This window comes from Castanea sativa, chromosome 7 (assembly GCF_040712315.1).
Source record: "Castanea sativa cultivar Marrone di Chiusa Pesio chromosome 7, ASM4071231v1".
Taxonomy (NCBI): Eukaryota; Viridiplantae; Streptophyta; class Magnoliopsida; order Fagales; family Fagaceae; genus Castanea; species Castanea sativa.
In genome coordinates, this window is record NC_134019.1 from 29,606,853 (window position 1) to 29,633,212 (window position 26,360).

General features: G+C 35.3%; 1 protein-coding gene across 1 annotated transcript; it reads left to right on the top strand.

Annotated features, from left to right (window-relative positions):
- The first annotated feature begins 21,456 nt into the window (after positions 1 to 21,456).
- On the top strand, positions 21,457 to 26,360 carry LOC142642305 (uncharacterized). Its single transcript, XM_075816666.1, has 2 exons — positions 21,457 to 21,782; positions 25,801 to 26,360. The coding sequence occupies exons 1-2, from the start codon at positions 21,558 to 21,560 to the stop codon at positions 26,071 to 26,073; spliced, it is 498 nt and encodes a 165-aa protein (XP_075672781.1). The 5' UTR covers positions 21,457 to 21,557; the 3' UTR covers positions 26,074 to 26,360.

The window sequence follows — 26,360 nt, forward strand, 5'->3', positions numbered from 1 at the left end:
CGAGGACAAATATCAAGGAGAAAAAGGTTAAGAATAGGGGCAAGAACTTACGAGGTTGAAGGAGTGCAAATTTCCACGGTTTTCTGCAAAGTAAGGAATGATGGCTAATGTCTTGATGGGATTACCCCCAGAGAAATTAAATGAAGGCGCAGGTTCCCGAAGCGTCACGACGTGCGAAAAGGCGGCTTCGAAATTATGTTTGTCCCGCCTAAAATTTCGTGGGGTGATGTGGGCCGTTGGATGTCCATCTCACCGTTGAACGTGAGGGACAAAATGTAACTGTCAGTATTGAATACGCGCGTTGTTCAAAATAAAACCGCCAAATGGCATCTTCTGGGACGCGAAACGATTTCCACACGTGCCATTACTCACAAAATGTTTGGAGTAGGTTCTCGTCGGATCAAAACCCTATTTTTCTCCTCGGACGTTGAAAATTAGAGTTTTGAGGGGCTATTGTGGGGGGCAAAAAGATCCTGATGGGAACGTGGGCCTTTTGGGCCGTGTTAAGGAAGGCCGACCTGATCCTGGGTTTGGAAGTTGTTAGTGCTATGGGTCGGCCCATACGCCGAGGATACAAGGATCCAGCCGAGGGTGAACTTACCCTCGGACGAGCACCTAAGAACTCGGGATTTCATAATAAAGGTTAGGGGATGACACAGTTAAGGCCAATGGTTAAAAGGGGTGAACCCTAGAACGCCCCAGAAGCACCGGTGTTGAAGAAATGTCAAAGATAAAGGCTGCTACCTCCACATTAAAGACCCTGCACCTACCACCCTGGCCGCATTTATGGGGAAGTGACACCTGAACAGTGGGAGAGAAACTTCTGGTTACTATTCAAAGGCACTGAGAAAAGAAATATCTAGGCTAAAGGGGAGGTGAGGCAACACGTGTACAAAGCATTCAAAAGAGTAGTATATAAAGAGCAATTTAAGGCAGAAAGAAGGAGAACTTTTTGTAACCTAAAAAGAAAAAAGACAAAGAGAGAGATATAATAGAAGAACAGCTCTCGGCTTACGTCCGAGGAAGCCTATTCACAATATTCCTTGTTGTTTCCAAGTACTGGCAGTCTTTGGTTTGTCATTTAAGTCCCATCCATTTCTAACCTAGGTTTCAAGCCCACACTCTACAAATCGTATTGTTTAAGGCTCATTGGGCCTGAGCCCATAACTGTTCTTGGGTCCAGGTGCAATTGTGCACTTACAACACATTTTTCACTCACACGTATTTTCACAAAACAAAAACAACGTTATTAGAAATCTCTTATCAAACGAGCCCTAATTTTCAAGAATATATAATTCTCCTCGAACACAAGGATGGAGGTATTAATTGACCAAGGGTAGGGGCAATGGCCCCCCCTAAATTTTTAATAAAAGTATATCAGTGTGTGTGTATATATGCATTAATTTTAGCAATTTTGTTCTATAAAATTACATTTTGCCTCCTTAACAATAGCTTTGATTCTTTTTAGACTAACGTTATAGTTACAAACTTATTTACAACATTTTTATAAATTAATGAGGTACAAATTCTTATTTGTTCGTGTTTGAGCTTATCACTTTCATCACTTTTTTACTTACCAATAATCATTCACTATATCAACAATATACCTCTAGCACTTTCCTCATTTTAAATGCCATTAAAAAAAATTATAGATCTAAAATCTAAAACGACATATACTAGCCCAAAAACATTTGTGTATCAACAAAAATTACCAATAGCAAAGCTAAAAAAAATTAAGTCCAATTAACTAATTTTACTCAAACAAACAATTGGCCTTTTAAAATGTTTTAAATAGAATAATTTTTCCTTTAGCAGTAGACGCACACATCAAAAACTCAAAAAAAAAAAAAATCATCAACGGCTAAGAAGCTACCAAGCTAGAGGTTAGAGTTAGCCTCTTTAACTTAAAGTCCTGACTCCGTCTCTGCTCAAACAATTTTTAAAAGATATTCAATGGAGCATTTTTGCACTGTCTTCTGCTTCTGCATATTTAAGAATAGAAATTAAAACAAGCCCGGCCATGGTTTTCGTTATTGTTGTTTTTTTGTTGTTGTTGTTTTTTATTTATTTATATTTATTCTTTAATTTTAATTATCAAATGACAATGATATGTTAAGGTACGTACTACGTATATGCCTTTTGTTATAGCACGAATGGAGTCAACTATTATTTGATAATATCAAGGCCAATTAGCAATTGTAATCTCCCTATTATAATTCTTTGTAAGTCGATTCTCAAAATAATGATAATAATTCTTTGTAAGTCTATATTTCAACATCCTTCAATTTTTTTACGTGTGCATGAGATAAAAACATTCAGTTTTCTCTAAAATGGAACTTTTATAACCATTGATTTTTTTTTCCCTTTCAAATGATAAAGAATATTTAACTCCTAAAAATCTCCACAACTTGACACTTATTATCATGACTCAAAATTCAAACCTCTTCCTTTTAACTGAAGTAAAAGATACAAGAATATAATTCTGTCTAGATACCACTTATTTTGCTGAAACTGAAAATTTATTGCTAAAAGTATATTAGATAAAGGTAAAAATTAGTTAAAATATTACAGTGGGGCCTATGAATAGTACCAAAAAGTGCAGTATGACCTATAAATAATAACAAAAATAGTTGAATAATGAAATAATTTTCATTTATAATCTATATCCAAACGGAGGCTAAGTCAAATATAGAATTCCACACCACCAATATCCAGCTACACAATAGATTGACTATTATGAGCTCAAAATGATGGTGAATTATGGTTTTTATAGAAGCATGCACACACACACACACACACACATATATATATATATATTGAATCATCCAATTGGTGAAGCTCTTATGTATGGATGATCAATGGATGTCTATTCGCGTGCCCTAGATTGGCTTCATATTTTGATAGATTAGCTAATATTAATTACTGTTATTATGGAAAGAGGAAGAAAACACTTACTGATATATATATATATATATATATATATATATATATATATATATGAACTATGAAGTGTTTTCATTTTCATAAATTACAAGCAGGTTGTTAAGAAGGTTGTGCATTCCTCACAAGTCACAACATGTAGCAATAAAGCAAATGTAATAACTATTTTCATTAAGAATTTTGTATTATAATTTTTTGACTTCAAATTCTCTAGATTTTTTAAGGTACTCTGTCAATAGATTTTTTTAAGTCCTAACAATATTTTTAATGATTTAATGGTCTAGATTCTACCATGTCAACATTCCCCTAACAATATTCTTAAAATAATAAAATAATGTTGCAAATAAAACAATTAAGATTCTTGTTAATGGAATACTGATATGACAAAATCAAGATCATTAAATCATTAAAGAATGGTTAAGATTTAAGAAAATCTATTTGGTAGAGTATTCTAGGAAATTTAGGTGGTTTGAATCCTAATTTTTTTTGTTATGCCTATTAAATTGTACAACAAAATAAAGATTTTGTTTGTGAATCTTCCAAAATTAATAAATTAAATAGAAAGGTTGACTGTGTAATTAGCTAAAAAGGGATATATCACTAATTAACTATTTTTATTAGTCAAATATATATTAGCACTAATTAACTATTTTTATTAGTCAAATATTTTCTTAATTTCTCCATTTTTTTCTCTTTTACTCTTTACTCCACATTTTAGTACGTGTTCCAATCTTAGAGAAAAAATAAAAATAGAAAGAAAAGCTCACTCTCTCCTCCTCATCAATAACACAGGATATATATATATATCCTCCTCCACACATGACCCTTTTAATCCACACTAGTATATGTTAGCTCTATCTCATTCTAAAAGTGGAATAGATTGAAGATGGTATAATGCATAAACAAATAACTACACATACAATTTACACGTGGTATAGAGATTAAAGAATAAGCAAGGATGTTTCTCTTTGCCAATGTATTGTCACACAATTTAATAATGTATATTGCTTTCCCTAGGTACAGCACATGTTGCAGCCTTCATTACGCATGGTGAGCAAGAATCAAACTACATAAATATATATATATATATATATATATATATATATATATATATATACAAAACTCAGAGAATTAATAAGTGGGACTTAATCAAATGTTGGGGTTTTAATTCTATTTTAATGCTAAGATGAGAAAAAATATGAGTGACCGTTGAAACTTGCTGAACCAAATGTTGTTAAAATAGAGGACAAATTTTAGTGAAACAATCCTATCTTTCAGCAAAAACATGCTGGTGCATTTAGGTTATTATCAAATTGTTATATAGAAATATAGAATGTGATTTTGGATTATGGGTTCACAATAAACATAGTATTATAAAGATGATTTTCACGTGGTTGAGAAAGATCGAGGACGTTTCGTTTGTGAGTCGTTCAATATTCATATGTAGAGCACCAACTACTAGTTGGATAATAAAATTAGACTTTGCTTTCCCTAGGCAATGCACATGTTGCTGCCTTCATTACATCCAAAATTGTGTATATAATGCCTAAAGCTTGAGAGCTATTAATTAGTTAAATAATTCCAATTATTGTATATATTAATGTCATCAAGGTAGGCAGATAAAGGTTTGATGATTGCTTGATCAAGATCTCAGAAGATATATTGAGCTTTTGATATATTAAAAATTGATCACAAAAATATATAGAAATGAAAGAGATATAAAAGTTGTTCTCGTTTACACTTTACATTTCTTAATGGTAAAAATACTAAAACTAAAGAGATAAAAGCATTACTTTTTTTTTTTTTATATATACTTTTGCAAACCGAAAAGAGGGTTCACTCACGAATAAATAATTAAATTTATACGATGGATCTAAATAATTTATGTTGATGTGATTAAAAATGCATGTGTGATTATGAAATACACATGATCTGATTACAGTAAATAAACAATGATGTAGAGGAATTAGCCAAAAAAAAAAAACAAAAAACAATGATGTAGAGGATAATCTTAGATTGCATTTGATTTTAGGACGTCCTTAAAATTCTTAATTATATACTCGTTTATATAATTATATATGAAAAAAGAATCGTTTTATATTTTCCTCGTTCTTAATTCATGGTCATTCTTAAGAAACCATTAATTATTATGAGTTATGATCACAAAGTTACATCATGTCTATACATGCAATAAATATGTAATGCCTCTCTGATCAACAAAGGCGATAGGACCTATAGACAGTATGACGCACATTTGGTATCACAATAATTACAAGCAATTTGAGGCAAATGAAATACACAAATCACGAGATTAATAAGATTCTGTGTTGCATGTCGAGGTTATTAATTAATATTAATATATTTTGTGATGATGCTAAATGAAATAATTTAATCTTCTATGACCACTTTTATGCTCAGCACATGGTGCTTTCCTGAATCCGATTAAAGTTATGGTCCAAAATGATAGGAATATTTTTGAGTTAAATTGTTTAAGTACTTGCTTCTCAACCTTTAAATTTATTTCAAAGTGACCTTAATTTCATCAATTTCGATTGTTACGTCAACCTTTTCTAACCATTAGATAATAGTAAAGACCTTTTTAATAACATTTTAAAGTATAAAAGAATGATTTTGAATAGAACTTGGTGAGGATGACAACTTACAAACTACCGACAATTTTTTTTTTTTTTTTTTAAATGAGTGTTTGAACTGCAAGAGAGTATCTAGATTACCCATTAATAAGTTTTTTTTTTTTTTTTGAGAAGGACCAATTAAAAAGTTATAAGACTAATTATGCCTCACTTGTGAAATAATTTAAGCAATATCCCTCAGTTGTAGACAAGGTGAAAGGACTACAGAGTAGAGAGTGAACTAGGTCAGTTTATAACTAAATTAAATTAGAGAGGTTGTCAAATAGCTTGATCATGTGTTTAGTTCACATATATAAGCTGAATTTTGATAGAATTGGCTTAGGGTACATTGAGGTAGGATCTTCTATCGCTTCATCTTCTAAGTCCTTTGATCCTAAAAATGTGTTTGTCTCTCATCTAAGAATGAGGACATTAAGGTTGAGCAAGCTCAATTAGATAAGGGTATGCTATCAAATCAATAGGAGTAGATTTAGGGTCCGTTTGGTTAGAAGGGTGGAAAAGTGGGAGGATAGAAAATGGTGGGAGGATAAAAAAGTAAGAGAATAGAAAAGATTTTAATTTCTTTATTTTTTGTTTGCTTGAGAGTGGAAAAGTGGAGGCATAAAAAAAGTGAGTTTGTATAAATTTACTCATACAACCTTGTTAAAAAATAATGGCCAATTAAACAAAAAAGTGACAAACCAAAACAAAAAAAAAAAGCAATCTCCTAATTTATTTTCTTAAAAAAATCATGTCTAATTAAACAAAAAACAAAACAACTGTCACACCTATAGCCTAGGAAAAAAAAAAAAAAAAAGACAACGTCCTGGAAAGAAAAGAAAAAAGAAAAAAGAAAAAAAAAAGCAATGTCCAACCGTCTAGGAAAGAAAGAAAAAATAAAAGAAAGAGGCAACGTGCCCAACACCCAAAAAAAAAAAAAAGAAGAAAGAAGAAGAAGAAGGAACTGGACATGAGCATTTTTGTCTAGCAGCCTTATTTTCTCCCTTTAGTTTTCTCTTCGTTTTGGGGAGAAAACTTTTTGGTGGATATGGGGAGAAAAACACATGGGTCCTACTATTTAATTTTCTTCCTCCCCACCCAACCAAACACACTAAAAAAAGTTTTCCTTCCCATTTTCTCTCCAAAGTTTTCCATCCATCCTATTTTACCTTCAAACAAACACACCCTTAGTCTCACAACCCATCTTTAGGAAGAAAAGTACCCCTCAAGCGACATACTTTTGCTACCATTGTTGATCTACCTATCCAAATTGCTTCAAGTTGAACTCTAAGAATTGAGTGTCTTAGCCTAGGGCAAGAGATCATTTTCCTCAAGTCAGAAGCTAAGAAAAACAACTTGGTGAATGTTAAAAGCCATTAGCTTGTTGACTCTAGGAAGTTAGGTTTGGAACTTGACTCACCTCCTAAGGAATGCAATTTCCTTCTCCTATTAATTTTGTAGATATTACATCCAAACTCCTCCCCCCCCCCCCCCCTTACAAAGACCAAGACTTGGGCTGTAGTGATGAGGAAGAATTTCCAAAGCTAAGAGTCAATACTCCTGTCCACTGCTTTAATACCTCCTATCTTTTGTTGGACATCGTTTGCTTTTGAATTTTAAGTTTTATTTTATTTGATTTTGTAGGTGTGTTTCAAATTATAAAACAACAAAAGAATTGAAAATTGAAAAAATAAATGGAAGAAAGAAAGAAGAGAGTAAGAGCTTTGCATGAAAATTGAAAATATTTTACGTTGGAAAACATTTTACAACTAAGAAAATGAAAATCTTCCTTTTGCAAACCCTTGGGCAATCTCATTTCACGAAAAAACAATCTCCATTTCACTTATCCTAATGGCACTTCTGTTTTACGGACACCTTGTCTTCTTCTTTTTTTCTTTTTTCTTCTTCTTCTTCTTCTTCTTATTTTTTTTTTTTTTTTTTTTTTTTTTTTTTGTCTCTCATTTTGATTAGAGCTAAGCCTAGACAGTTTGGGGAAATAAAGACTCCACTATATTATTGTACATGATAATAAAAGGCCGAAACATATTATTGGTCTCTAAAATTTACCAACTAGGCGTTTTTAATCTCCGAAAAAAAATGAGCATCATTAGTCCCTTTATTAATTAACTTTCATTTATTTTTGTCGGGGATGTTTTTGCGGTAAAAAAAATGTGATATTAGCTCAAATCTCCTCTTGGATTCTTTAGAAGTGTTTATCCCTTTGGGTTCTTTATAAATGTTTATTTATGGATAATCAAGCCCAAAATTCCAAATGTATAATGAACAAAGGCTAATGGTGCTTTAACAAGAAAGAAATCAAAATGTCACAACTGAAATACAAGAAAAATGTAGAAAAAGTACATAGAAACACAAAAGGTCCAAAACTTCAACCCATAGTCAGCAAGAAGAGGTAATTGAGAGAGGTTGTGAGAAAAAGAGGAAAGGTTCGCTTGTACCCATATTTCCATCCTAAGTTTCAAAATTGTGAGAATGTCTTCTAGCTAAGTGGGCTTTTGCTCTCAAGTTTCAGCCCTATAGGGAAAACGTAGTTGCTGCATTTTGAATCTGATTGGGGCCTTTTGTATTGAGTTTAGGGTGCTCTAAGTGCTTGGTTTTTAGTTAATAGAAGAGATTTTGAACCCAAATGTCTCAATCAAAGAGGTTATGGTCAGATTTGCTTTAATTGGGTAAGAGGGTTGGCTTGCTTTTTGCATAATTTGGGAAATTGAGTGGCCTAAATTCATCAGCTGATGTTTCCTAAACATGGAAGGTTCTTGGAGTCTGCATTTGGTGGTTGCAGCAAACAAGGGTAGCCACTTAGGGTCAACTATATGTTTTAGGCAAAAAATGGTAGAGCTAAAAAGTTGGATCACAATTAACCAGAGCATAAAAGCTATTTTGGGGTAGAAATTTTGGGTACAAGACCTCTTCCATGAGTCTGAGGTGCTGCTAGTGTCTTTTGCCCACTTGGTAGCACACATTGGTTGGGCTTAAAATGTTTGAAAGAAACTGACCCATACCCTCCAAACCACACTTCCTCAATTTCCCCCATATGTTGCATGGGTTTGGGCCATGCTTAAAAGAATATATATATATATATATATATATATATATATATATATATATATATATATATATATATATATATATATTATAATACATGAATTGGGCCCATAATGAGGTTGGGCTTGATTGAGTCGAGCTTATAGAGAATGTGTTGCAAAAATGGGTATCAACATTAGCCTCCTGAGCACGCATGACGCTTGCGGCATGCATATGAGTAGTTGATGCTCCCTATTGCTTGTAGATGCTACGAGTTTGGGAATTAGTTTACTCAAATGCTCTATTTTTATTGTTGAGATGATATGGGTTGATGAAGCTTGTTTGTAGATTAATCATGGCTCACGGAGTTCAATAAAGTCAAGCTGTAACCAAGTGATAGGTCCAACCCGAAATTTTCCTTGCTTTCTATGACCTACATGTATATAAATTTCATCGTGTAGCAACATTATTGTACTGCTTGCTTACTTGAGCTTGTACGTGGTAGTGAGAAATTTGGTGTAAAGTGCCTGTGGGCTAATTATAAAACAGAGCTGAGTACTTGGCCTGATATGTGTATCAAGCCTGTTAATACTTTTCAAAGGGAGTAAAATTGGCTACTGAAAGTAAAGCCTTCCCTTAATTCAACAAAGTGGGCCCAGGTCATTTAACTTGCTGCATTAAGTCACCAAATACCAACATAACCATCTGAATTAGTCAGTGCTTATTAAACTCCAAGTCTCCAACGCGACACCAAGCTTTTCATCACTTTTGTTTTTATTTCCTTAGCACCAGTTTGCTTTGCAATATAGATTAGGCTTTGACTTCTTCTTTTTCCAGAGCCTTCCTTTAGGGGTACATAAGTACATTCCACGCCACATACTTCTTTGCTTCTTCATTAGATTGCTTCAGTTGCTTCTCTATTTTATTTCTCAACCACCTTCCTTTTTTGCTTCTTTCAACATGCCTCCTTCAAAATAATATGTCGATGACCCAAAAGAGCAGTGTAGGTGAGGTTTTGATGTCGACAAAAGAGGGGATCTTTGTCGGTGACAAGAAATTGGAAATAACTTGAAGAGCTTGGCACCATCCATCATTCTAAAAGTTACGATTTAAGTGAGCCAAAGTGCCTCTGCCATATAAGAGATCAATTCGCTGGTAAAAAGAAAGTAGCCTTGCCAAAGACAATTAAAGGAGGTTCGGGGCAGCCCTCTGCCTATGCCTGTGGGTTCGTTGGTGCCAATGGTGAGGAAGTGACATGGACAACCAAGAGGAAAGAACCTTCATTGCTAAGGAGCAAAGTTTTTTTTTTGTAAAAGAATGATGAATTTTATATTTGTGATATGGCCAATCCATAGGTCAGATGGGTGTTGTCGCTTGAAAGCTTGGTAGAGCTCTGTCTTTGTCGAAAATAGATTTTTCCTAGCCCGTCTATTTTATGACACAATGTATATAATCAATCTTTTATATCAATGGGCTAACAAGGGGCTTGCGGATAATGAGTTTGTCTTTCATGAGCTTCGTTGCGCTTATGTCGAGGATGCTTGACTCAGTTGGAGCGATCTCTAAAAGCAAGTGCTTTGATAATCCATACAGCAGCTGGTAGGACATAAAAGCCCCCAAGTTATGAACAAGGCCCAAAGGTAGTCACTAAATGTAGCGATAAAGTGTCAAGACCATTTTTGTGTGAACTTGATAAAAATGGATGTGACGCCTACCTTGGTGAGTTAACATTTTTTTCTTGATCTCTTGGGTGTATTTGGCGACACATTGAATAAATTGTATCGTTGTTTGTGTAGGATGAATCTTCTTTGGGAAATCATAGACCCACTGCCATATAAAGACCCATAAGGTTAAGGCATTGCTGTAATTGAGGTCAAATTTCACATCAAAGTTGACTACCCATTCATTTCGATGGTCACAAGGCATAGAAATCAATTTGTAGCGTGACCACGCCCGATATTGAGTTGGCATTGGTGTTGGAAGTAGGATTAGCATACTTGATTGTAAATTTGTCTTAGGTCCATAGGAGAAGATAAAGATGAATGAGAGGTTATCTTGAACCTCTATACAAATCGTACCACATTAAGGATGCTCCAATTTTCTTGATTTGCTTGATTGTTGGTTAATTTCGTGACTTTATGTTTGCCAAGATTAGTCTTGACGAATCCGCAACCACGAGTGATGAGCAAAGATTCACTTAGTGATGTAGTATAGGGGTGTGACATAGGTGTTGTATGTGCAGGCAACCCCCAGTATTGTGTTCATGTGGTGAATGCGAATAAAAATGCAGAGCCACAAGTTGTTATTGCTTCATACTTGTTGTGATGATAAGGAAAGTGTAGGCGAAGCCAAGATTGATGATTCTGTAGAGTGTTTACTCTTCGATCATAGTGCTACCCATCCATGATAGCCTTCGCATTTTGGGCCTTGATAGGGCAAAGTAGACCATGATGGCATGAGATGACATTTTGTCATCATGTATGCTAAAAGTGATGAACGGTGCAACTTGTAAGCCAGAAGGAGGTTCTTTGCTGTGCAGCTATAAAATATGTTGTTCAATGAAAAATCACTCTACTGAGATGATTTTGCTTGTGGTGATGTCGCAGCCATTATTCCTTCTATATAATCATCAACGAACTGAAGATAGCACATAGACAGTAGCTCCGTTTGTTTGAGGATGAAGCCACAATTTCTTTGGCAACATAAAATCTATTGTGGGGAGTCAAAATTCATTGCCAAGCCCTTTTCATGCCAATAGGGATTATTGAATGTGCCGCGTTGTCGTCTTGCATAAAATAAATGTACTTTGGAAGATACACCATTGTTGAGCAGAAACTTTGTAACTTACTTGGTAAGTCATATATCTTCTTCATTTTCTTTTCTTGATTGCATATAATAGTATATTGACCAAGTTGTACTATGGTTTCTTGTAGGATGACTTTGGCTTAGATAATTGTGGTGTTGTCGTTGGGTCTTTCATTCTGGAGATCAATCCTATTGCCAATGCATCATTTTCTAAGGTTGAAGTAGCTGCGGATAGCAACATAAAGCTGCAATAAATGGTACCATGGCCACCGTTAGTAACTTTGAACTTTTGTTGGTTTGTTTCTTATTGGCGTTTGACATTTGATAAACTTGTCGTCTTGCTGTCTGTGCGCAAGGCTAGGTCGCTTTAAGTTTCGATGTTAAAAGATAACATCATAAGTTGTTGTAAAATTGAGTGCTTAAGTTGAAATTGAGTCTCTTTTGTCTAGTCTCATCACTCTTAGCTCATCTCAAGAGGATTGCAAGGCTTCTTTGGTTAAGCTTGGTGAGGAAAACATCAACAAACATGTACCTTCCTTTTTTAATGACTAGAGAGTGGTTGTAGTAATGAAAATGCATAAGACTCGCTTTGTTCCTTTGGGCAAGGAGCAACTGCTCAAATGAAAGAGTGTCGCCAAGAACTTGATTGAGGATAGGCCAATTGTAGAGTTTCTTCCCTACTACTTCTATTGCATCATCAATACATGATTAAAGTGAGGCTTGGAAGTTCAACTTGCATCTCTTGCCAACTGGATTTTTTTGAAGAGGCGGAAACTTGTAGCCCCAAATTCACAAAGAAATCAATTGCAAACAACTGTTCTAAACATAATGGCTTCGGATATTGTTGCTAGTCTTGATCTCCTTCGAGTCTCCCTTTCTTTTCATCTCATTTGTTTATTGAATTTGCTGAAACCTTGAGAACTCGAGTTGGCTGTAACATGTAATAGGGGCTGCTTCTTTGGAAACACATTCTCTTATACTTCGCTTTTGTGGGCAGCTCACTTGTGTGTATAGAGCAACTCTTATGTACTAGTATTTGTTGTAACTTCGAGCTTGTGTTGTCATGGTTAATAGATACAATTTGTATTTTGTACAAAGGAACAAATTGTGATATTTGGATGTATATTTTGTATTTTGGAATGAAAAAAAATCATTTGTATCTCAAGGATGTATATGGTTTGTAATTTGTACCTTGAAAATGACTTCGTACCTTTCTTTGATAGGTTATGAGTATGTCTTTGTTATGAAAAAACTTTTGTATGGCTATAAGCAACTGAGTATGTTGAGGAAAACTTGTTTTAAAAGGTCGTGCGCACCTTCCACTTGAGTAGCATAGATTTGATAGATTGTACACACACAATCTCTTGAGAATAACTTGTGCTTAATTGCATATGTTGTGAATATGGCTTTGCCTTTGCAAGGGCAAGTAAGTAGACATGATGCTTGGTTGTCATACCTTGGTGAAAAGGTTATTGTGCAACGTATATCTTGCTGTCTGTGCCCCATTTATTCAGCACTCTATTAACGAACAGATTTTGGTTACAGAGACAACAACTCATATATATTGAAACTTGTTTTGCTGCTTGAAAGTCGACTTATACTCGACATGTGTTAGGTTGCTACTTTGTTAGTTTTAAAAAGCCCCACTCATGGGTTGCATTTTTGTGTATTGTGGCTCATGGTGTATTTGTTTGCCATCATTTCATAAGGCAATTACATTCTCACATGCAATGCATACGCTTGCTAATTTCTTAAGGAAGGGTTTTATCCTCGCGTATAGCAAATTACCATGTGGCAATGAGGTAGTGATTTGTTGTGTCGACTTTCCCATATTCTTTATGAGTGATTATGTCTTCGCATGTAGGGAATCATCGTGCTTGAACTATAAAATTTTTTTGGCTTTCCCTACCTTGTTGAAGGCGTGGCAATGAGGTCTTATCATGTATGAAAAATATGACATCTCGCTAGCTTCCTAATCATTTGGTAGGGCTTATTTTTGAGAACGTATTAACTTTCCTACTTTGTTAAGGGCTAGTTATGCCTTCGCAAGTAGGGGTATCGCCATAATGAAACTTCCCATTGGCTTCCCAACCATTTGATATGACTTACGATTGAGAGTATGTGTTTGGCTTTCCCTACCTTATTGAGAGTATTTTCACCCTCGTATGTAGAGGCTTTACCATAAGAGTAATTTATAGGTTTTCTTGCCGCTTTGCAAGGTTTGCCATTAGGAGAAAATGTTGGCTGTCCCTACCTTATTGAAGGCATTGCATCTTCGCATGTAGGGGTCTCACCTTGCTTGGATAATATGATAGTTCATCGGCTTCCTAATGTTTCATAGGGCTTGCCTTCAAAAATTGGTACAAACGAGATATATTAATGTCGCTTATGATCTTATGCAAGATGCCAATGTGACAAATGATATGCTCCTTGATGGAGTTGGCTATGGCTACTCTCATTACTTTCTTGAGTGGAATTGCTTCCGCCCACTTAATGAATTACTTAATGGTGGCCAATACCCAAATGTACCCATTCAAGGGCGAATGGATAGGTTCGGCGAGATCAAGCCCCCAAGTGTGGAACGCTTTGGGACACTTATGTCTTGAAGATTTATAGGATATGCCAAAAGGTGTTGGTGCCTTGGTGGGATTTCTTCCTCCCTTAGTATTCTCCATATGTCTTAAAGATAATTATTGAAAATGGAAGTCCTTCCATCTACTATGTAGAGGGCAGAATATGATTCCTCTTTGTCGAAAATTTGTTATGCCGCAAATAGCGACTCCATACTTTACTAACTTAGCTTCAAACTTTGAGACAATGATAGGCTAAGCATTGGAGATGTCAATATAGAGTTGTTTCATTTCCAGCACAACAGTTTTTTTTCCAAGCTTCAATTAGCCTTTATGTCGAAGATACATGATGCCGCAAACAGTGGTTCCATACTTTGCTTACTTGGCTTCTAACTTTGGGAGAATGATGGGCTAAGCATTGGAGATGTTGGTATAGGGTTGTCGCATCCCTAGTATAACAATTTCTCTCGTTAGCTTATATGCCACTTATTTTAGCTTCCACATTAATACAAAGATTCCACTCAAAAGTCTATGGAATAGATTTCCAGCAACCAGCTTGTGATTTTTGAGTTGTTTGACATCAATATCTAAAACGAGGTCTAGCAAGGCATTCTTCAAAGGTGCATTCCATGCCCCCTACTATTGGGCTTGCTTAGGAATTTTCTTTGCAAGAGTTAAGTGATAAGAACAATTTGCTTAAGGATGACAACATTAGTGCTTCCCTCTTCAAGCATAATCTTGAGTTCAAGAATGATTAAGGCGTTGGCATGGCTTGAAATGCATGTGCTTGTCACAACTTGAGATATATAAACATGTCATGGCTTGGCATGTACGAATCAACCATGATTTTGGATGCGTGCGCTTGTCATGGCTTGAAATGTATGAACATGTATTGGCTTGATGTGCGCAAATATAACACGACTTTGGATGCGTGCACTTGTCATGGCTTGGAGTGCATGAGCGTGTCACGGCTTGGGTGAGAGAGGATTAAGTTCGGATTTCCTTCATTATTGGATGTTCCAAGAAGGTTTCCGTTTTGCGCCCTAGTGCAAATGCGATTCACATTAGTAGGCAATAGTTACAGCTAAGTGTAGTAGCACACATGAATTATAGAAAATATTTTGATGACAAGTTTAGAGTGTTGAAGTGATTTAAAGGACATTAATAAATTAATTAGCAAAGAGAGTGCTTAAAAGTCTTAGCTTAAACGTGCATTGGTGCTAGTATGTCGCTTGTATGACTTCAAGACTTGGTTTATGAAATGTTGCTACTTGAAGAATTGGTGTGGAATATCTCACGACTTGCTGTAGGCCATTTGGCTATGACCTTCAGATATTTGGTGAAGACTTCATTTAGTAGAGACGTCAACTATTCAGTTGCGAAAGGGTGCACAACAACATTTATACTCGTCTCAAAACGAGTCAATCACCAACGGCAACCCCCATACACTCAACGCTAATCGTGACAACAACACAAACTCAACAATGAAGAAGACATGTTGCGGAGATGTTGATGATGAGCTTTTAGAGTTGTCGTTGGGGGTTCTTGGTTGAAATTGAAGTTTAGAACTTCTCTTTGTTGATTATTGGTCTTAGCCTTTCTTCCCTTCAAGGTCGGGCTTGCGACTTACCATTTTTTGCATTTTCAAACAACAACAAAATGTTAACAAACATTATATAAAAGCAAGAGATGTAGGATAATTCATCCATGAGAATAATAGCAAAAAGAGGATATAAATGAGCGGAAGAAAATTTTTTCCTTTGAATATGAAAATTGATTCTCCCTCTATCTTTAAAATCCTTCACTTTTTGGATGGCTTCCGGAGGTTGGAGTGATTTCGTCCCACGTTTTGGAGCATCACCAGCAACTTAATGAGCTAAGGATGGAACCTTTTTCAACTTAACTTCATAATGCTATTCTTGCACAGCAAAGCATCATACGGTTTCTCTTAGAACGACAAGTTGGTGTGAGAAACACCATCTCTTTGCTGGTTTCACATCTTTGGAGGCATCATTTCTCTTGTTTCATTTCAGCTGCTTGACTCCTTAGCGGAGTCGCCAAAATGTCGAGGACATTTTTGTGACAAAGGCCAAAAATGTGATATTAGCCCAAATCTCCTATTGGGTTCTTTAGAAGTGTTTATTTGTGGAAAATTAAGCCCAAAATTCCAAATGTATAATGAACAAAAGCTAATGGTGCTTTAATAAGAGAGAAATCAAAATGCCACAACTGAAATACAAGAAAATGCAGAAAAAGTACATAGAAACACAACATGTTTGAAACTTCGACTCACATTCAGCGAGAAGAGGAAATTGAGAGAGGTTGTGAGGAAGAGATGGAAGGTTCCTTGTACCCAAATTTCCACCCTTAAATTTCAGAATTGTGAGAATGTCTCCTAGTTGAGTAGGCTTTTGCTCTCAGGTTTCAGCTTTATGGGGAAAATGTAGTTGCTGCATTTTAAATCTGATTGGGGCCTTTTGTATTAATTTTGTGGTGCTTTAAGTGACTAATTTTTGGTCAATAGAAAAGGCTTTGAACCCCAAGGTCTCAATCAAAGAGGTTATGTTCAGATTTGCTTTAATTGGGTAAGAGGGTTGGCTTGCTTTTTGCATAATTTGGGAAATGGAATTGCCTAAATTCATGGGTTGATGTTTCCTAGACATGACAGGCCCTTGGAGTTTGCATTTGGTTGTTGTAGCAAACAGGGTTAGCCACTTAGGGTCAACTATATGTTTTAGGCAAAAAATGGTAGAGCAGAAAAGTTAGGTCATAGTCAACCAGAGCATAATGTGAGAAACCTCGAAAGTGCCTCTAAAAAAAAAAATATTTGTGGAGTGCTTTTTAGGGTGCCTCTATTTTTTGGGTAAGTGGTATGGAGTCGCCACTAATTTTTTTTATACAAAAAAAATAAGAAAAAAATAAATACATGACTGAATTGTTCTCTTCATTGATTAAATAAAAAAGTACAGATTTGAAAAATAGAAAAATTACATGGCTTTGGGTCCTAATTACAAACTACCAAATAATTACATGGCTTTTTGTCCTAGTTACATTCTACCCAAAATAACACAAAGACAATGCTAGATCTACTTATCCAAAGACCTAAATTCGGAGGCTAGGTTATGGAATGGGAAGGTGTTAGGCACTCATTCCGCCCAGGCAGAGTCTGGTCTTCTAGACTCTTGTGACCTATGTACCTGGGCGGAATGAGTGCCTAACACCTTTAGGGATTTGTTTAGCGTAATGATAGGTGTTAGGTAACAAGGAGAGTCTGGTCTTCTAGAAGAAAGCCTCAAAAAGTATGCCTCTCATAGCGTAACAAAAAAGGTGCTAAATTATGAGATCCAGAGGACTCTAAAAAATAGACTTGAAGTGTAGAATGCAAATTAAGACTCATCCTTCTGCGAAAAGATCAAAAAAGGTGTGCCTTATCGTCACCTGAAAGGCGTTGGGCCAAAGCCCAAAAGGAGACAATTCGGCACTTTTAAAGTGTCGTTCGGCACTCCAAAAGTGCCGAATGGTGTTCTTGGATACCGAACACACTTTCATGTTCGGATGCGTTTTGTACTCTCCTTCTAGGGTTTTTTGATCCGGTCCTTGCACCTAGACATGTTTTCATCCTTAATCTCTGATTTTTTTAATCTCTTTTTTGGATAATTCATGATTTTTAAGAACAATTATCTTGTAGATAATTACCCTAAAAAAAATCTTGATAAAATTCAGATTATCCAATCATACCTTTTATTCCTATGCATGCATCCTTATTTTAGACACCAATTATCAACCAATCGCAAAATTATTTAATTCATTTTAATTGTTTAACCAATCAGAATTAATTTAAATTAATCATGTGTGGTCAACTCTACCTAGACATAATGCATGTTGACCATGCAAACTTGATCATGTGATATCTTTTAATCTAATAGTTTGAAAGATCATTTTTATGGTATGCAATGAATAAATTGATGCATGTAATGCAAGAAAAAATTGATGCATGTAATGCAATCATGATTTTTTGGGGTACGTGAATGGTCATTTAAGTCATTTTCTTTGATTAAATTATGGATGCAAAATTGAATGTCTACATATAAAAGTTGTTTTGGGGTAGAAATTTCGGGTCCAAAACCTCCTTCATGAACCTGAGGTACTACCAATGTCCCTTTCCCACTTGGTAGCACGCATGGGCTAGGCTTAAGTAAAAGGTCCGAAAGAAACCGACTCATACCCTCCAAACCACATTTTCTCAATTTCCTCCATATGTTGCATGGGCTTGGGTCATACTTGAAAGAATAAAAATTAATATAATACATGAATTAGGCCCATAATGAAGTTGAGCTCGATTGATTCAGGCTTATATAAAATGTGTCATGAAAATGGGTATCAATGATTTCCTTACTTACATGTTTAGCTAAGCAATGATGAGTATTTTTTTAAGTGACGTATTGAACTCTTTTCATATTAAAAAATTTCACATCATCACATACAAATGCAAAGCAACCCTTCTTTTAAACTAACCCTAGTTCAAAACCAATTTGGAATGAGCTCTCTTTTCTCAAAATCAAACTCAGTTCTCTCTCTTTTTTCTTTTTTTAAATCAAACCCAAATTCAGCCCTAAGACCAAGGAACGAAACTCAATTCAAGAAAGCCCGAGGAAATACAGAGAGATTGATTGATATCTCAACCATTAATTTTTTTTTTTTTTTAAATTTTAGAAACAGCTTTCACTTTAGTGCTGAATATAGTCTGGTTACAATTACAATTTTTAGTCCAACCCATTATAGTTACTATAGACCTCCTCCCAATTAAATATATATATATATATATATATAAAACTGTTGAAAACCAAAATTTCACAAGAAAGCCCATTCCATGAAAAGTAAGGAGAGACCATGGGCCTTAATAAAAGAGGGCCCAATTCATGAAGCTAAGAAGGACCATGAAGGCCCAAGATTCCAAAAAGAAGAAAAAAGAAAGAAATAATAATAATAAAGAAAAAAAAGAAGAGGATCTCGATCAGAGGACATGCAGCAAGGATCTCGGTCAGAGGATATGCAGCAAAAAGAGCATCAAGGCCCTAGGACCTTGATGTGTCCTTTTGAACCTTGAGAAGAGTACCTTGGCTAGCACATGGGAAAACCAAAATGTATGTTCAGATTTTCAGCAAAAAAAACCATTAAAAATCCAGCAAAACAGGTATTTTCTTTGTAATCCCTGGTCCAAGCCCATGGGATCCCGAGTGAATAGTAAGGGAGAAGTGGTTTTGTCGGTAGGAGAGAAATTTCTAGTGAAAGGAGGATTCCGAAACTTTCCCTTGGTTCACATATTTGCTTGGAATGTATGAACCAATGGAAAACTCAGTTCCCCCATGTGCATGACACCTCCCCACAATTTCCTCTCAATTGTCATTTTCAACTAAAGTTGTCATCAAATACATTAAGCAGCCCACCCACTCATTTGACTTTCCAATAAGGAATCTTTCATTTATAGCTAAAGTCAAATGATCATTTTGAGTTATAATTGCCTAAATAAGCTAAACTTCTGCCCAATGCACATTTTCAGGTTTCAGAGGACATGGTTTTACCTAGTAGACCAGGGACGTCCTCGCTTAGGGTACCAGACCAGGCCACTATAAAAGGAACACTAAGGCATAGTAGGTAGGGGGAGAAAAATGAGAATTCAGATGAATAGTTCAAAGGTTCAAAAGATATATTCAGAGGAGTAGCCTAGCAAGGAAGATAAAGAAAAAACAAAATAAGAGAGCCAAGGTGGAGAAATTTGTCCCATATCCTTGAGATCATTCAAAATATCACTTAGCCTCCAAAGAAACATATGTCAAAAACATGCACACATCATATATCACTCTCTCCCACAAAAATCCTCCTCACTTAACTATCTTGGAAGATAATGCTTAAGCAAAACCATTTGAACTGGAGTTCCAAATCCCACAAGTCTTGTACAAAAAAAAACTAAGTCTGTGAGAATTGGGGTCAGGATCCTCGTGGCTGAATCATTCTCATGAAATTCATTTACATATATTTATATGTATTAAAATGTATATATTCTAATATAAGAAACTAACAATTATTTGAAGATATGTGTATTGTATTGTGTGTTCTTATGCAAGACCTATAAAGGTAAAGGGAAATGACAAAACTCTATTGCATAATAAGCATGAATAAAGATCATATAGTTCAGAGAATCAACATTGTGGGTTCTTACAGGCCTAGTACCCTTGGGAACCACGACATCACGTTCGGGATACCACGATATTACGCTCGGGGTATCCAGTGAAGGAATTCTTTTAAATGTTCACATAATAAAACATGAACCTCAAATACTCTATTTCAATCTCCTTCTTATTGTGAATATTATGAATACTTATTTTAGTTTTATATATATATATATATATATAAAACCGAAGCCTTTGAAACTCTCACGATTTTCCATGTCAGCACAATATTTAAATAAAATTATCCTTTTATTTAAATGAAATTATTTGTATTTAGTCCAAACTTAACAATGAGTGAAACTCTATCTCTCTAACAAATCTAACCTAAACTCAAACTCAAACGTTGATTAAAAAAAAAAACTTGAATAAATCCTATATTAAGATTATCCTAAACATGGCTTTTATTGGATAAATATAAAAATCATCAACTATTGATAAAATTCAACTTCTTTGGATAATAGAACAATTCTACTACAACTTCTTTAAAAAGTAATTTTCATACATAAACTACAAAACTCTTTTTAGCTATTTTTTACAAGATAAAAAAAACTTGCAATAATTGAAATTATTCTTTTAAATGTAACCCATTTTTTTAAAAATATTTCTCTATTGTTTATATATATATATATATATATATATATATATATATATGTATGTATGTATATATATTTTGTTTTATTTCAATAATTTCTAAGCAATGAATCATCTGATTTTTAAATATTTTTTGGTCTTTTAGAATTTTTAATATCTAAATTTTTGAGTTATCTTTTCGCAGTATTTGAAATTTTCTGACAAATTATTGGAAGTCATTGCACGTTCAAGCAAATTGTAACATAAATTGAAGTTATACAAAAACAAATTATGCAATGATGTAATTTCTTAATCAATTTAAGATTTTATAAAATTATTTTAGTCTACCTCACCATGATCATTTTACTTGGATAATCTTCTATTCTAAGTAAAATTTAACCGCGGTAATAAAAATAGTTGTTGCCTTCTACAACTCTACAATACAAATACAATAGACACTTATTTTACCACCGCACACCTTTGGTGCCATGGTCACTCTACAAATATAAGTGCTTGTAGAGTGTGGGGGCAAATGCTGGGGTTTAAGTCTCCAGGAAGGAGTTTCACATATATACACTTATATTAGGCTAGAGTAGAATTTTATCTGGTAAAAAGACAAAAAAAAGACACCTATTTCGAATCCCAACTGGCGCTAAATTCACACGCACTTTCAATTTTAAACCCTTTCCATTCCAACCCACCAAAACCCATTAAACCCAAAATCCAAAACGAATTGCAAATTAGGGTTTGGTTTTTTGACGACGGCGAACATGATGAACAGACCCAAGGACGGCGGCAACCTTCAAGTGGTGGCAGCGGAGAAGCCGAAGCATGCGGCGGAGTCGAACGCGATTGTAGAATACACGCCGCCTGTTTATAAGGAGGAAGAGGAGGACCTCGAAATCAAGCTCCGGCGGATCATCGACAACGTTCCTGTCCGTGTCAGTAACACTTCCGGTAGCTCCGCTGGCTCAGGCTCCGGTGACTTCCACCAGGTTTATTTTCGATAACTTTCATTTATTTGGGGATTTGCTGCATTTAGTTGCTTTGTCATTGAATTTGTTAGATTTCGTATGTGGAGAGTGTGTGTACGCATTATGGGCTATAGAATTACGAGGAGGGTACTGAATTTGTGTGTCCTGAGCTGGTTTTAGTTATGTAAGCACCTAATACATAGTGAATTGGTAAGGTAGAGTGGTAGAGGCGTAACCAAAAGTTGTGTTGGTGTGGTAGTAAAGGCATTTTGGGGGGGGGCTTCATTGTTGTTAGAGAATAGAGTAGGAAAGAGATTAAAATGATTAGTCGATTTGTACCTGTAGTTAGTATTAAAGAAAGTGGTATTATAAAGATATTGATGTGAAAAGATATTTGGTTGAGGACTTTTAGTAGGTCCTCGGCTCTTGGGCATGAGCATAAACCACTTAGCTTGTCAAGGGCGAATGCCCCTAGATTACCCGGAAACTGGTTCTGACGGGCGAGTCCAAAGTGATCTTCTTTAGAAAGGTTCCCTTTGTTATCGAAAAAAAAAAAAAAACTGGGTTCATCCCTTGGATGCCCGATGCAAATGCTTGGTTGTTTTAAGGAGATAAATCTCCAATAATTACATATCTAATTTGACCTATGGATGACGAAAGCTGCAGAAGATGAGGAGTTGGCTTGTCACTCCTTGGAGCCTAAGCTGATTATTAGGTTAGACAATAGGGGCAATAAATTGAAGTTCATATAAAGAAAAGTGTGGAAAAAATTAAATTCCTTTGTGTAAATCTAGCCAAGTTTTGTACGCAGGTGCTGTGCTGGAGCAAAAGTAGGGGCTTCCATCAAGTTTTGCTATTTTATGTTGATGCCCTCAATGAATTTGGTTGAGTACTATGTGTGCTGTATCTAGTATAAGAGATTCGTTTGTGTATTGATTATCATGATTATTCCATGTGACTAGGTGTTACTTTGTATGGGCACAATCAATGAGGTTGATATTGATGAATGAACGGGAATCCACTGGTGGAAACATGGAGCACCTTTAGGCTGTATGTTTGGGCTTAGTGTGAGGTGTGATTGAGGAAGATATCGTTTATTAAATTAGAATATGATGCTGGAATATAGATTATAAGTGTATTGTATTTTAACGAATTAATCTAAAGAAATTTAATTTTGAAAATTTTAATTATCAATATATAAGTTCTAATTAATCTGTTGATGATCCATAACTGACCCAAAAAATTGGGATTAAGGCCTTGTTATTGTAATGCTTAAGTTCTAGCTACTCATGCTTCACAAAGTAGACCAGCGACTAAGTAGCCATGATTGATAAGAACCAACTATTAAGGGCTGTAATTGGTGCCAATTTATTTGGAGGAGAAAGTGCTTCTGCTCATAATGAAGGAATGAAGGGTGTCTCCATGAGGAGAAAGTGCCTCCTCCACTTATTATAATGGAATGAGGGTTACTTCATGAGCTCAATTTGAATATGGGTATGTGGGTTGTTTTTTATCCATCAAAGAAAAGTTTATGTTCGGTGTTGAAGAGGAGAGGATGTTTTGAGCTAATCAGTTGGTGAAAATATGGAATAGGCTTTTTCAAGTGGCACCGTGAGCAAGGATGAAGAAGGTTTGGGCTTTGTGTTCTCCTTGTATGAGTTTGTGTGTGTATATCATATGGACTACAGACTACTGGGTAGAGGTAGCTAGCTATCAGTTGTCCATGTGGACTATTTTGCAGGTGCTTCATGTGTAAAGATGGAAGAGTTGTTGGTCATGACCTAGTTTATTTTGTGCTAAGTATAAGATTTATATCTTACTTAAAAAAAGAAAAAAGGTTTGGCATTGCAACTTCTTTGATTTGCGGATTTTGGGTGTCAATGAGCTCTAGCTCAAATGTTATTCCCTCCCTTTATAACAGCAAGGTTGAGGGTGAGATGATTGGTTCAAAATTGACTGGTGTGTGTAGATCAAAAAAATATGTAGATTATGGGTATTCTGAAGTTTAATGGAGAATGTTTAGTAGCAAGAAAGATAGATACCCAGTATACATAATGACATGCAAATATTATTATAAAATGCTTCTGGGCTGCAAGGGAGGAAATTTAACCCTTAGATTAATTTTGTTTGTTCAATTCTCAAATGTATGAGCCAGAAACTGATCTGACTGTAGATTGGTACTCAATTTCTTAGGTCATTTAAGTCATTTGATTTATAGCTTACATTGGATCCAGCTCCATGCTAGTCAATAGGTCATAAATTCAGGTATGTATGGTGCACTCTAACACTATTAGAGGTGTTCATGGTGCGGTTGGTGTAACAGACTTTTTTGCACTGCACTGCAAGGGTCAGTTTCTCTAAAAAAACACCCACTGTGCTGCACCATGGAAGGGTGGTTGGCCGGCTGCACTGGGGTTGATTTTATTATGCTCAGTGCGGTGTGGCATGGCTTGGTCGCTGTAGGCCAATCAACGGGAACAATAACATTTACTTGAGGGATGATCTGGCAAGGAAGTGGGATGCAACAAAATGATGGGAACAGTGATGAATGCTGAGATGAGGAGAGAGAGAGGCTGAGGGAGATAGGGGTGGCATGAAGGGAAGAAACGAGATGAAAATGGTGCTAAAAATGATGTCGTATGCTATAATACACACACACACACAAATATATTATTTGATCACACATGTATATATTATTTGATCACTAAATAACATCGTTTTTATAGATTGCATTATATATATATATATAATATAAGAGTTAAATAATATATAATATTTATATATGGTCAGTTATTGGCTGGTTTCAAAACACAAGGCTGATAACCAAACCACTGATGTTGGTTTTGGGAAAAACCAATTGACTGCTGAACCGGAAGTGGTCATCAACCACCTAAGCTGGTTGGCTCGGTGTGGTTTCAGCCAGTTTCAGCGGCTCTGGCAGGCAAGTGAACAGTTACGTTCATGTATTTTTTTCCTTCCAAAACTAAATAAATATGTAAATTTATATACACGCAAGTGCGTGTGTATGCAGTTGTAAGTCGGGGGAAAGTTGGAAAGACCATCCAGTGTTAAGCTTTTGACGGAGATGTGATGTTCAGGAGGATTCTTAATCCCTAACCTATTAAGAGGTGTTGCCACTTTTATTTTATTTTATTTTATATATTTTTTTAAATGAAGTGGAGCAGCTCATTATGAGTGTTGTGCGATCGTTGAATTCCCATTAATTTAAAAGATAAATTTTATAAGACTGCTATATGACCAGCTATGTTTTATGGCAACAAATATTAGGTTGTTAAGAAACAATATATTCATAAATGAGTATAGCTGAAATGACAATGCTAAGATGGAAAAGTGGAAGTAGATAGGATTTGAAATGAGGAAATTTGCCTATAGATAGGAGTGGCTCTTATTGAGGAAAAGATGTGGGAGAGTCGCTTAAGATGGTTTGGACATGTGCAAAAAAGAGCAAGTTTATCTAAGTTGAGGTAACAAAAATGAGGTAGAGGAAGAAGAAAAATCACATTAGTAGAAGTAATAAAAAAGAACATATCAATTATGGGAGAAACATAGAATATGACTTTTGATAAAGTAGAATAGAGATAAATAATACACATGATCAACCCTAACTATTATGTCGAGGATCCATAGCCGACTCCAAAATTTTGGGATTAAGGCTTTGTTCGTTGTAAAAACAAAAGGTTGAACCCTGTCTATTATTGTATTAGTGATGCTTCAAATCTGTTCAAACTGTATTCTTGTATTATTATTTTTAGTTCAACGATAAACTAATTATAAACATGTTGATATCATGTCTCATACTGCCAATGAGCCCTCACTCAAATAACACCTCCTCCCTCATAAGAGTGGAGGCTAAGATTGTGGATTCTAATTCCACTTGTTATGTAAATAATCTTACCAAAAAAAAAAAAGGTATCTCATATGTATACTTTTTGCATGATGTGATGTGAGAGAGGTTACGAATAGATGGAGAAGCTTGCTGATAAATTTGTACTTATTCCTTTTTTGGCTCTTACTACAGTATCGCCAGATGAGACGAAAAGAGCAAGATCGGCTTGCTAGGATGGATGCTGACTACCAGATAAAGAAAGAAGTGGCTGAATTCAATATGAGAAGGGAGGAAAGACTGAAAGCTGCTGAGGAACGTACCGCAAAGAAGCGTGCAAAACGTCAAAAGAAAAGGCAAAGGAAAAAGGAGAAGAAAATAAAAGTAAATTCAGGAGCAGAAGAGCCTCCGAAAGAAGAGTCTTCAGATGATGAAGGGGACTCTGATATCGGGGAGGCAGAAGAATGAATGAGGAGACTCTGATATTGGTGAAGAGGTAGTAAAATGAATGATTTAAGCTTTTACTGAAGTCTGGTTTTCAACTCTTGTTCAAGATTTTACATAAGCATCTTCAAGTAAAAGGACAATGGGTTATGCCACTTCATGGATTTCAGTTCCTGTATATGTATTCTACCTTTTGTCATTTGTGGAAGCTGAAGTCCCCTGTATGTACCTGTGGATTAGATAAAGTGAAAATAGTTTATTTAATTAAACAATTGCTATCCGTCTTTGCTGATGGACTGCTTTCTCTTCTA